Source organism: Ahaetulla prasina, chromosome 8 (genome assembly GCF_028640845.1).
Source record: "Ahaetulla prasina isolate Xishuangbanna chromosome 8, ASM2864084v1, whole genome shotgun sequence".
In the NCBI taxonomy this organism is placed as follows: Eukaryota; Metazoa; Chordata; class Lepidosauria; order Squamata; family Colubridae; genus Ahaetulla; species Ahaetulla prasina.
Window position 1 is genome coordinate 1,541,055 of NC_080546.1, and position 11,084 is coordinate 1,552,138.

Here is an 11,084-nt window from a genome sequence, read left to right on the forward strand (position 1 = left end):
GAAATCCCTGACTTACGTCCATTCACTCAGTGATCATTCAAAACTGCAACAGAACTGAAAACTTAGGACCGTTGCAACCTCCCCCGTGATCATGTGGTCAAAATTCAGGCGCTTGGCAACTGACTGATTTATGACGGTCACAGCGCCTGGGGGTCACGTGATCCCCTTTTGATAAGGAGGGAAGCCAGATTCACTTAACAACGGTGTTACTAACTGAACCACTGCAGCCATTCACTTAACCACGGTGGCGAGAAAGACGGTGAAACTGGGCAAAACTCGCTTAGGAACCGTCTTGCTTAGCAGCAGAAATTTTGGGCTCAGTTGTGGCCGTAAGTCGAGGGCTGCCTGTATTTTGGGAGCCCCAAATTCCTGCCGTGAATTAAGGACTGACGGACGCAGGAGAGGAATTGCCCTAACTGCTTTTATTATTAATTATTAAATGTTTCTGAGCATTGCAGAGTTCAACCCTATAAAATACTTTATAGGGACGGGGCATTTGAGGGGAGGGGGCGGTTCCTGCCCCTTTGCACTCTGGGGCAGGGCAGGAGGACTTCCTCTTATGGGCTGGATGGTTCGCTCTGGATGGAGGGGGTCTTTTTTGGGGACCCCAGGCTTGCCGTCCTTGGGCCCAGAACTTCGGTGCTGCAGTAGGCAGAGATGTGGCTCTGCAGGCTGCTGAGGAAGATGGGATCCAGGGTGACCCGGAGGCTCAGGGCCATTTGATCGGTCCACCAGTGCTCCGGCCCCGGCCGACGCCGGTGTTTCAGATTAAAGATTTGCACTGGCCGGAGGTCTCGGGGCACCTCCAGGCGGGGCGTCTGGGTGTGGGGATAGAGGCTCTGGTAAAGGACCTCATAGGGCAGATCCGGCACAGAGTAGACCCTGCCGATGTTGTCGATCTGGATCACCGGATCCCCAAAAGGATCCTTGAAAAGGAAGAGGAAGGAGGTGAAGTCCTGCTGCAGCAACTTCTCGGGCTCCACGCCCAGCCGGATGAGGTGCGGCCGGAAGATGGACGTGGCCGGCTCGGAGTCCAGGTTGGTGCTGAGGTTCCAGGGCCTCTGGCGCCGGTACCTGCGTTGCATGCTGTGGATCGAGTCGGAGGACCTGAGCAGGGCGCTGAGGGAGGGGACGGGGCTGGCGAGCTGGCCGGCCAGTTTGCGGAGGGTCAGCGAGTGGCGCTGGACCTGCGAGAGGTCCAGGACAGTCCGAGTGGGCAACGGCAGGCCCTTTTTCAGCAGCCAGCTTTCAAAGGCCATCATGTTGCAGATGTTCAGCTCTCTCTGTGGAGAGAAAAGGGAAGGTCAGCGCCTGGCCTTTGGCATCACAGCCCCTCCCCAAGATGAGCTGTGGTGGGCAAAAAAAAGAGCATTAGGTAACCTTTAAAGTCATAAAGGAGGGATAAAAAGTACGGTAATTTTCGGACTATAAGATGCACTTTTTTGTCTCCCAAAAGGGGGTGAAAATGTCTGTGTGTCTTATAGACTGGATATTGCCGAAAACGGGGGGAGGGGGGGAGCCTAAAAAACGGGCTGAAAAAAGGCTGGCAAAGGGCCAAAAATGGAGTGCGCAGAGGCCAAAAACTTCCCTCCCCCTTCTAAATTTAGTTACGTCTTATAGTCCAAAAACTACAGAAAGTACCTAATGCAGAAATAAAGAAGCCACTTAGCTGAAGAAGGCCAGAGAAGCTGCTTGGCCTCCATTCCGTGCCTTCAGGGGCTGGGGGAGAAGCTGGCTGGCTGCCCCACAGACCGGGGAGGGGGGAACCATTCAGCACCCCCTTTAAGAGAGCCCCCACTCACCGCTACGGCTTCTTCCGAGACAAGATCTCTTGCTAGCCTTTGGAAAATGCTCATGGACTGAGCGTGTTAAGAGGATCACAATTGATTTCACCCCCCCGCCTCCCCTTATAAAAAGTTAACCCCAAGCGGCTTTCCGTACCTGCCAGGTTGACCACCGGCCAAATAGAATAGAATAGAATAGAATAGAATAGAATAGAATAGAATAGAATAGAATAGAACAGAACAGAATTTTATTGGCCAAGTGTGATTGGACAGACAAGGAATGTGTCTTGGTGCAGATGCTCTCAGTGTACATAAAAGAAAAGATACGCTCATCAAGGTACAACATTTACAACACAAATATGCGTATTCCTCAACTTACATCCATTTGTTCAGTGACTGTTCGAAGTTATGCCACGGAAAAAGGTGAGTTATGATTGCTTTTCATACTTGGGATCATTGCAGGATCCCTGTGGTCACGTGATCAAAGGCTGGACACATAGCAACTCATTCATAATCAGAATATAGTGCTGGAAGGGACCTTGGAGGTCTTCTAGTCCAGCCCCCTGCTCACGCAGGAGACCCTAGCCTAGACCATTTCAGACAAGTGGCTCTCCAGTTTCTTCTTGAAAATTTCCAGCACCCACAATTTCTGGTGGCAAGCTGTTCCACCAGTTAATTGTTCTCAGCGTTAGGAAATTTCTCTGTAGTTCCAGGTTACTTCTTTCCTTGATTAGTTTCTTCTTTTCCTGCCTTCAGGCACTTTGGAGAATAGGTTGCACCCCCCTCTTCTTTGGGGCAGCCCCTCAAATATTGGAAGACTGCTATCGTGTCCCCCCGTCCTTCTTTTCATTAGACTAGACCTACCCAGTTCCTACAACCGTTCTTCGTACATTGGATATTCACGCCGTCTTACCTATGAAGGTGCACGCGCAAGACCTACCTGTTCTCTTTCCAGGAACTGCCTTTGCTTCATCTCGCACACGGCTTTGATGGACTCCAGTTTGCCCATCTGTTGCAGCTGGTTCTTCTTCTTGGCCTTCCACATGGCGTGGGAGAGACGCCTGGGGTGGGGGTGGGGAACAGAGCAGAGCCGTCACGCAGCCCAGTCCGCACCTACCTTGCAGGGACCGCTTTCCTAGCCATATGACCGTCCCAAAGGGGCTTTTTTCAGGAGGCAACTGGACTTTCTGGTTTTTCTTTGAAGACGTTTCGTTTCTCCTCCAAGAAGCTTCTTCAGCTTTGACTGGAGGGTGGGGAATGGAAGGATTTATACTCCTTGCAGAGAGCTGGTCCTTTACATCCTTTTAGAGCAGCGGTTCTCAACCATTATAGTGCTGCGACCCCTTTAATACAATTCCCCACGATGTGGCGACCCCAACCGTAAAATTATTTTCGTTTTGAATTTATCGCGCCTGAAGCCATCTTGGCTAGCGATCTGAACTGCTTGCGATTGCCTTGAGGACGGAGGCATTAAAGCGGAGACTCCTCCCCTATTAAGTTTATGGCGCCTGAAGCCAGATTAGGCTAGCGATTGGGAGTGATTGCAGCTGGCTTGAGAGGGAGACATCAGAGCAAAGATTTCTCTCTTTTTTAATTCATCGCGCCTGAAGCCGAATTTGGCTAGCGATTTGAAGAGCCTGCAGCTGGCTTGTGGAGTCAACCATTGGAGCGCGATTCTTCGACTCGCAAGTATACTTCCCATATTTCCGATGGTCTTAGGCGACCCCTGGCAAATCGTCATTTGACCCCCAACGGGGTCCCGACCCACAGGTTGAGAACCGCTGTTTTAGAGGGTCATTGAGGCCACTTGGAGGTTCCCCTGAGTGGTGCCAATGAGTGAGGAGCCTTCTTGGAAGTGCTAGAAGGACCATGTGGTAGATTGGCGGTAGATGATGTTGTATCCTTCCCCCTCTGTTGAGAGAGGGCTGTTCAGTTTGGACATAGGGGGCCTCTTTCAGGAGTTTAAATCCTTCCCTTCCCCACCATCCAGTCAGAGCTGAAGAAGCATTTTGGACGAGGAGCGAAACGTCTTCAAAGAAAAACCAGAAAGTCCAGTTGTCTCTTGGAAAAAAACCCCCTTTGGGACAATCCTGATCGGACATTTCACCAGATGACCTGTAAAAATGGGGAGGGAGGGGGTCACATTTTAGAGGAGCTGGGATTGTCCTACATTTTAAAGCAGAGGCCTCCAATCTTAGCAACTTTAAGACTTGTGGACTTCAACTCCCAGAATTCCTCAGCCAGCAAAGCTTCTGGGAGTTGGAGTCCACAAGTCTTAAAGTTGCCATGTTTGGAGGCCCCTGTTTTAAAGAAAAGCCATTTGTGTGAAATTCTAGTGTCTCCTGCTTGAGTAGGGGGGTTGGACTAGAAGACCTCCGAGGTCCCTTCCAGCTCTGCCATTCTGCTACAGAGAGTCCTTGACTCACTACAGTTTGTTTAGTGACCGTTCAGAGTTACGACAGCACTGGAAAAAGTGTCTTATGACTGTTTCCCACACTTATGACTGTGGCAGCGTCCTTCACGGTCACGTGGTGAAATTTCAGACACTCGGCAACTGACTCATCTTTTATGACGGTCACAGTGTGCCCAGGGTCACGTGATTCCCTTTTGGCGACCTCCTGACGAGCAAAGTCAATGGGGAAGCCAGATTCATTTAACAACCGTGTGACTCACTTAGCAACGGTGGCAAGAACGGTCATAAAATGAGGCCCAACTCATTTAACTGTCTCGCTTAGCAACAGAAATGTTGGGCTTAGTTGTGCTCATAAGTTGAGGACTACCTGTATGCTTACAAATATCTCAAGGTGGCGAGCTCATCCAACGTACCTTCCTCCTTTTATTTTCCTCACAACAACGACCCTGTGAGGTAGGATGGGCTGAGAGAGAGAGGAGGAGGGAGGGAGGGAGGGAGGGACTGGGCCAAAGTCACCAAGCTGCCTTTCATAGCTAAGGTGGGACTTGAACTCATGGTCTCTTGCTTTCTAGCCTGGTACCTTAATCACTAGGCCAGGGGTCGGCAACCTGCAGCTCTGGAGCCGCATGTGGCTCTTTCATCCCTCTGCTGCAGCTCCCTGTCACCAGTCGGCTCCACAATTGATAGGGCTTTCGGTTAGGGCTGGTAGAGGAAAAAGGACCCCACGCTAGGAGGAGACTCTATGGTGGGGGCACTGGACTTCCGATCAGCATAGAAAGAAGGATGCTGTGCTAGGAGGAGACTCTATGGTGGGGGCACTGGACTTCTGATCGGCTCCAGAATTGAATGGGGGAGGGGCTTCCAGTTAGGACCTTTGTGGCTCTTTAAGTGCTTAAGGTTGCCGACCCCTGGGCTAGGCCAAATTCTCGAGTTCTGGATTCCAGCTCTGGGGCCAGGGTTGGAGTCGATGACCTCCAAGGCCCCTTCGAAACCGGGCATGTCGTGGTTTCCCTTCCACCCCGCTTTGAAGCGGCCGACTCACTTGGCGCACGCTCTGTAGCCCCACATTTTGCACAGATCGATGGGCTTCTGTCCCTCGTTGTCGTGGGCGTGGACGTTGGCCCCGGCGTCGATCAAAACCTGGAGACAGTTTTCACGCCCCTCGCTGGCAGCCTTGTGAAGGGGAGACACCCCGTTGTAATTCTGCCTGAGGAGCCAGAAGGGGGCAGTTTTAGGGAAGCCCGAAAGTTGGTTTCAAAAGTCCTCCAGGGAGAGAGAGGCTGGACAGGATGCGGGTCAAGCAAGAACCTCAAACCGACACGCAGGACTTGGGCTCCGAGATGCGAGGGGCTGCCGGACACCCAGAGCTTTGCAAAAGCTTCCCAGGCCCAAGGATGATATTACTGGGGGGTCTTGGGTGATTGACTGCTTCTTTTGCAGTCGTTTCATGACCCAACTAGGTAACAACATCAGTGCTAGAAGGGAGGAGAGGGTTGAGCAAAGAAGAAGACCTCGTTGGGTCATGAAACACCTGCAAGAAAAGCACCAAACTCAGAGAGTACCAAGGACCCAATAGTAGTTGCCTTCTTCCTCCTCCTCCTCCTCATCTTCTTCTTCTTCTCCTTCTTCTTCCTCCTCCTCCTCCCCCCCAACCCAACTCCCTTCAAGCAGGGGGTTGGACTAGGTCAAGGGTCTCCAACCTTGGTCCCTTTAAGACTTGTGGACTTCAACTCCCAGAGCAAAGCTGGCTGAGGAACTCTGGGAGTTGAAGTCCGCAAGTCTTAAAGGGACCAAGGTTGGAGACCCCTGGACTAGAGGACCTCCACGGCCCCTTCCAGCAATATTCTGATTCCGATTCAGTGCCGTTGTAACTTCGAGGACGTTGTAAGTCGAGGACTACCTGTACAAACCCACCCCCCTTTGCCAAACCTCCAGAGATGGCCCTGTCCTCCCGCCCCCATCTTACACGTTGACGTCTGCGCCTTTGCTGAGCAGGTACTGGAGGCACTCCACAGCCATGGCCTTGCTCTCCTGGCCCAGCACCAGGTGGATGGGCCTCCAGCCTCTCAGGCTGGCCATGTTGATGTCCAAGTTGTATTTCTCGATCAGCATCTTCATGCAGTCCAGCCGTCCGTGCAGTGCGGCCGTGTGCAGCGTGGAGAAGCCCTGGCAAGAAAGGAAGAGAGACGGACGGACGGACGGTCAGCCAGACCGGGTGGGGCCCTTTGGAGGGTCCAAGGAAGCAGGCAAAAAATGAGGATGTGAGATTGTAGATTGGGAATGAATGAATGAATAGAATTTTATTGGCCAAGTGTGATTGGTGCATATGCTCTCAGTGTACATAAAAGAAAAGATACGTTCATCAAGGTACAACATTTACAACACAAATGATGATCAATATATCAATATAAATCATAAGGATTGCCAGCAACAAGTTATAGTCATACGATGACTATACCTTGTTGGCCACACTCAAGGTTGGGACTCAAGATGGCCACACTCAAGGTTGGGACTTAAGCCTTAGCCAAAGTATTCAGATAAAAATCATTCCTGTTTTCTATTTTTTAAAAATTTGTGTATTTATTTGTATAGAATAGAATAGAATTTTTTACTGGCCAAGTGTGACTGGACACACAAGGAATTTATCTTCGGTGCATAGGCTCTCAGTGTGCATAAAAGAAAAGATACCTTCATCAAGGTACAACACTTACAACACTTAATGATAGTCACAGGGTACAAATTTAACATTTATTTGTATCTGCCTTTGTTACTTTTACAAATAACGCAAGGGGGCAAACCTACACTACACCCTACACAACACACCAGAACAACCCTCTGAGACGGGCTTGGCTGAGCGAGAGGGGCTGGCCCAAAGTCACCTGGCTTTTGTGCCTAAGGCGGAACTAGAACTCACTGTCTCCTGGTGATACATTGGCTTAAAGCAGGGTGAGGAGTCCACAAGTCTTAAAGTTAAAATTAAAGCCGTGGCTTAAAGTCATCCAGCTGGTTTTCATGCCTAAGGCAGAATTTATTGTCTCTTGGTGATTGGCCCAAAGTCACCCAATTGGCTTTCATGCCTAAGACGAGACTAGATCTCATGATCTCCTGTTTTCTGGACTTTCTTGGTTTGTTTGTTTTCTTTCCCTTTGAAGACGTTTGGCTTCTCATCCAAGAAGCGAAACAGATGGTGGGGAATGGAAGCATTTATACTCCTTGCAGACCGCTGGTCTTTTGCATCCTTTTAGAGAGTCTTTGAGGCCACTTGGAGGTTTGTCTGTGTCCTCAGGGTCACCTGAGTGGGGCTAATGGGGGTGGAGCCTTCTTGGAACTGCTGAAAGGGATCCTGTAATCTGCAATTTTTTTTCTGGAAATCCAAACTCCCGCACCATTCGAGGGCGTTCATCCCCAAGTGCATAGCTAAATGTCTTTAGAGATTCTCAGCTGACTGCAAGGAATATCAATCCTTCCTTTTCCCCACCATCCAGTCAGAGCTGAAGAAGCTTCTGGGATGAGAAGCGAAACGTCTTCAAAGAAAAACCAGAAAGTCCAGTTGCCTCCTGAAAAAGCACCTTTGAGACAACCATGACCTCGATGGCTGAGAATCTCCATAGACCTTCTTGGTTGTTTTCCTTGAAAAGGTTTCGCTTCTCATCTAAGAAGCTTCTTCAGTTCTGGGTTAAGGTTGAACTGAAGAAGCTTCTTGGATGAGAAGCGAAATGTTTCCAGAGGGGGGAGGGGTGCGAAATAACACCAAGATAGTCCAGTTCAGTAGTAGGTTTCAAATCCCGTTGCTACTGGTTCACTCGTGGACGCTTCTGCGCATGTGCAGAGACGTCCAGGCGGGTGAGTGGAGCCCGATCCGGGGTGAACCAATAGCAACCCACCACTGGTCCAGTTGCCTCTTGGAAAAAGTACCTCTGGGATAAACCAGGAGACCTGGATGATGGAGAATCTCCATAGACCCCTGGTTTGATTGCTTGCATTCTTTTATTTGTTTGTTTGTTTGTTTGTTTAGCCACCCATCTTGCCACAAGGCGACTCTGGGCGGCTTTACAACATTAAAAGGAAGCCATAAATATATGCATAAATACAGCGACAGTTTGCTACTCAACTGCTCTGAAACTCATCAAACTTTGTACTCAATGCAGTTGTGAACATTTTGTCCCGGTACTCGTTGTTTGGTACTCAACGCACAAGCTAAAAAACTGTTGGTGTCGGCTGCTTTGCTGGATCCACATTATTCCTTACTTCCATAGTCATGGGTTTTGGTACTCATCGCACCTCCTGGAACCGATTAACGATGAGTAAGTACCGAGGTACCCCTGTATACAGGTAGTCCTCGACGCAGCCCAAAATTTCACTTGTTAAGTGAGAATTTTTTAAATTTTGCACCGTTTTATGACTTTTCTTCCCTTAGTTGTTAAGTGAATCACGGCGGTTGATAAGTTAGTCACCCGGTTGTTAAGTGAATCTGGCTTCCCCATTGACAGAAGGTCGCAAAAGGGGATCACGTGACCCCGGGAACACTGCGACCGTCATAAATGTGAACCCGTTGCCAAGCGTCTGAATTTTGATCGCACGACCATGGGGATGCTGCCAAGGTCGTAACTCTGAAGAATGCCCTTAAGTCCCATTTTGCAGTGCTGTTGTAACTTTGAATGGCCACTAAATGAACTGTTGTTAAGTCGAGGACTCCCTGTATAAAATCCTGTCCCCAATTCAGACGCGCTCTCTCCTCCCAGGGCAGGGGTCTCCAACCTCGGTCCCTTTAAGACTTGTGGACTTCAACTCCCAGAGTCCCTCAGCCAGCAAAGCAGGGGTCTCCAACCTTGGTCCCTTTAAGACTTGTGGACTTCAACTCCCAGAGTCCCTCAGCCAGCAAAGCAGGGGTCTCCAACCTTGGTCCCTTTAAGACTTGTGGACTCCACCTCCCAGAGTCCCTCAGCCAGCAAAGCAGGGGTCTCCAACCTTGGTCCCTTTAAGACTTGTGGACTTCAACTCCCAGAGTCCCTCAGCCAGCAAAGCAGGGGTCTCCAACCTTGGTCCCTTTAAGACTTGTGGACTTCAACTCCCAGAGTCCTCAGCCAGCAAAGCAGGGGTCTCCAACCTTGGTCCCTTTAAGACTTGTGGACTTCAACTCCCAGAGTCCTCAGCCAGCAAAGCAGGGGTCTCCAACCTTGGTCTTTAAGACTTGGACTTCAACTCCCAGAGTCCTCAGCCAGCAAAGCAGGGGTCTCAACCTTGGTCTTTAAGACTTGGACTTCAACCCCAGAGTCTTTGCTGGCTGAGGGACTCTGGGAGTTGAAGTCCACAAGTCTTAAAGGGACCAAGGTTGGAGACCCCTGCTTTGCTGGCTGAGGGACTCTGGGAGTTGAAGTCCACAAGTCTTAAAGGGACCAAGGTTGGAGACCCCTGTTCCAGGGCATCCTGCACCTGAGCAAAGGCTTCCTGGCAGGAGAGGAGGGGGCACCCAGGTTTCCAAAGCGGGGGTGGGGGTGGGTGGGGGTTGGGATTTACATTAATATCCGCCTGGTTGGGGGTCTCCGCTTTCTGCAGGGTGATCTGGAGCCACTGGGTCTGTCCGGTGCTGGCGGCGTAGTGCGAATCCTGGGCGTGTTTGGGGTGGGCGTGTCTTGAGGACTGGGTCTTGACGTTGCTGAAATACAAGGCAGAGAGGCTGTTGGCCCCCCCCCCTCTCCCCCTCCTCTCTTTGGTGAAAGGCTGATGGAGGGTGGGGAGGGGCTGAGTTTGTGAAGGTGGGGGCCTGCTCAATCAGAAGGGGGTCTAGAAACGCCTTTTCCGAGGAGCCCCCCCCCTCCTTTGATACCCAGGCAGGAGTTGGGGGGGTCGGAAAAGGTGCTTCCAGAGCCCCCCCCTCCGATTGTTTTTCTTAAAGAAGAGCGCTTTTGACGGGAATAAAATTGAGCCCATTGTTCTAAAGGCAGGGGGTGGATTGGATGACCTCTGAGCTGCCTTCTCCTCTCCCAGGGAGTTGTGCCATCTGTGAAGCTCCAGCACCGCTCCGGCTTGGCTGTTTCCCTGACGGGATCCTTTCCTTGGAGACTGGAGGTTTAAAGCCCCCCTGACGAGCTGAGGCCGGAGGATGGCTGCCCACCACAGTGACCATCATCCCCAGACACAGGGAAAGGAGGGGACTGTAGTCCAGGAGTGGCCCCTCCACACTGCCAGGCGCTCTCCCGGTGCTGAAAGTAGCCTGCGCCGGCCAAGGGAGGTTCTAGCGGTCTGGAAGCGGTCGAGGTTCCCCCCAGGCTGCGCGAGGAGGGGATGATGGGCGCTCTGGTCCTTCCCCTCCCCTCCCCTCCCCTCCCCGCCCCTCCACTGGCCTGAAGGAGACGGTGGTGAGGGCGAGGGCGCTGGAGGTGGCCACGCGGCGCGATCCGCGGCTCTTGGGCGGGCTCCGTCCCGGGAGACGCAGCCTCGGACCCACCACCATCGCGGCAAGTGGGGCGGCCGGCAAGTGCGCAGCGTGGACAAGGCGTTGCCCGGCAACCCTGCCCAGCCTCAGCCCGCCGGACGGGAGGAGGGGGTGGGAAAGAAAGAAGGGAGGGAGAAGGAGAGGAAAGAGGAGGAGGAAAAGAAAGGAGGAGGAGGAGGAAGAGGAAAAAGGAGGAAGAGGGAAGAGGAGATAAAGGAAGAATAGAAAGAAGAGGGGGAAGGAGACGGAGAAGGAGCAGGAAGTGGGAGAGGGAGAAGGAGGAGGAAAGAGGAGAGGGAAAAGAAAGGAGGAGGAGGAGGAGGAGAAGAAAAAGAGGAGGAAGAGGAAGGGGAAGAAGAGAAAAGGAAAAGGAGGAAGAGGAAAAAGGAGCAGGAGGAGGAAAAAGAGGAGGAAGAATAGGAAGAAGAAGAGGGGGAAGGAGAAGGAACAG

The 11,084-nt window shown here is 51.6% G+C and overlaps 1 protein-coding gene across 1 annotated transcript; it reads right to left on the reverse strand.

The window, feature by feature from the left end:
- Positions 1-76: 76 nt before the first annotated feature.
- ANKRD53 (ankyrin repeat domain 53) lies at positions 77-10,651 on the reverse strand. The gene is made up of 6 exons (XM_058193063.1): positions 10,542-10,651; positions 9,715-9,961; positions 6,164-6,363; positions 5,240-5,404; positions 2,725-2,845; positions 77-1,283 (listed from the first exon to the last, which is right to left on the reverse strand). The coding sequence occupies exons 1-6, from the start codon at positions 10,649-10,651 to the stop codon at positions 558-560; spliced, it is 1,569 nt and encodes a 522-aa protein (XP_058049046.1). The 3' UTR covers positions 77-557.
- Positions 10,652-11,084: the final 433 nt, after the last annotated feature.

Coding starts and splice junctions, on each gene's coding strand:
- ANKRD53 (XM_058193063.1), bottom strand. CDS start 10,651: ATGGTGGTGGGTCCGAGGCTGCGTCTCCCGGGACGGAGCCCGCCCAAG. Junction 6,364..9,714: donor CCAACCAGGCGGATATTAAT/GTAAATCCCAAC, acceptor CTTTCTTGCCAG/GGCTTCTCCACGCTGCACAC. Junction 5,405..6,163: donor AAAGGCGCAGACGTCAACGT/GTAAGATGGGGG, acceptor CTGGCTCCTCAG/GCAGAATTACAACGGGGTGT.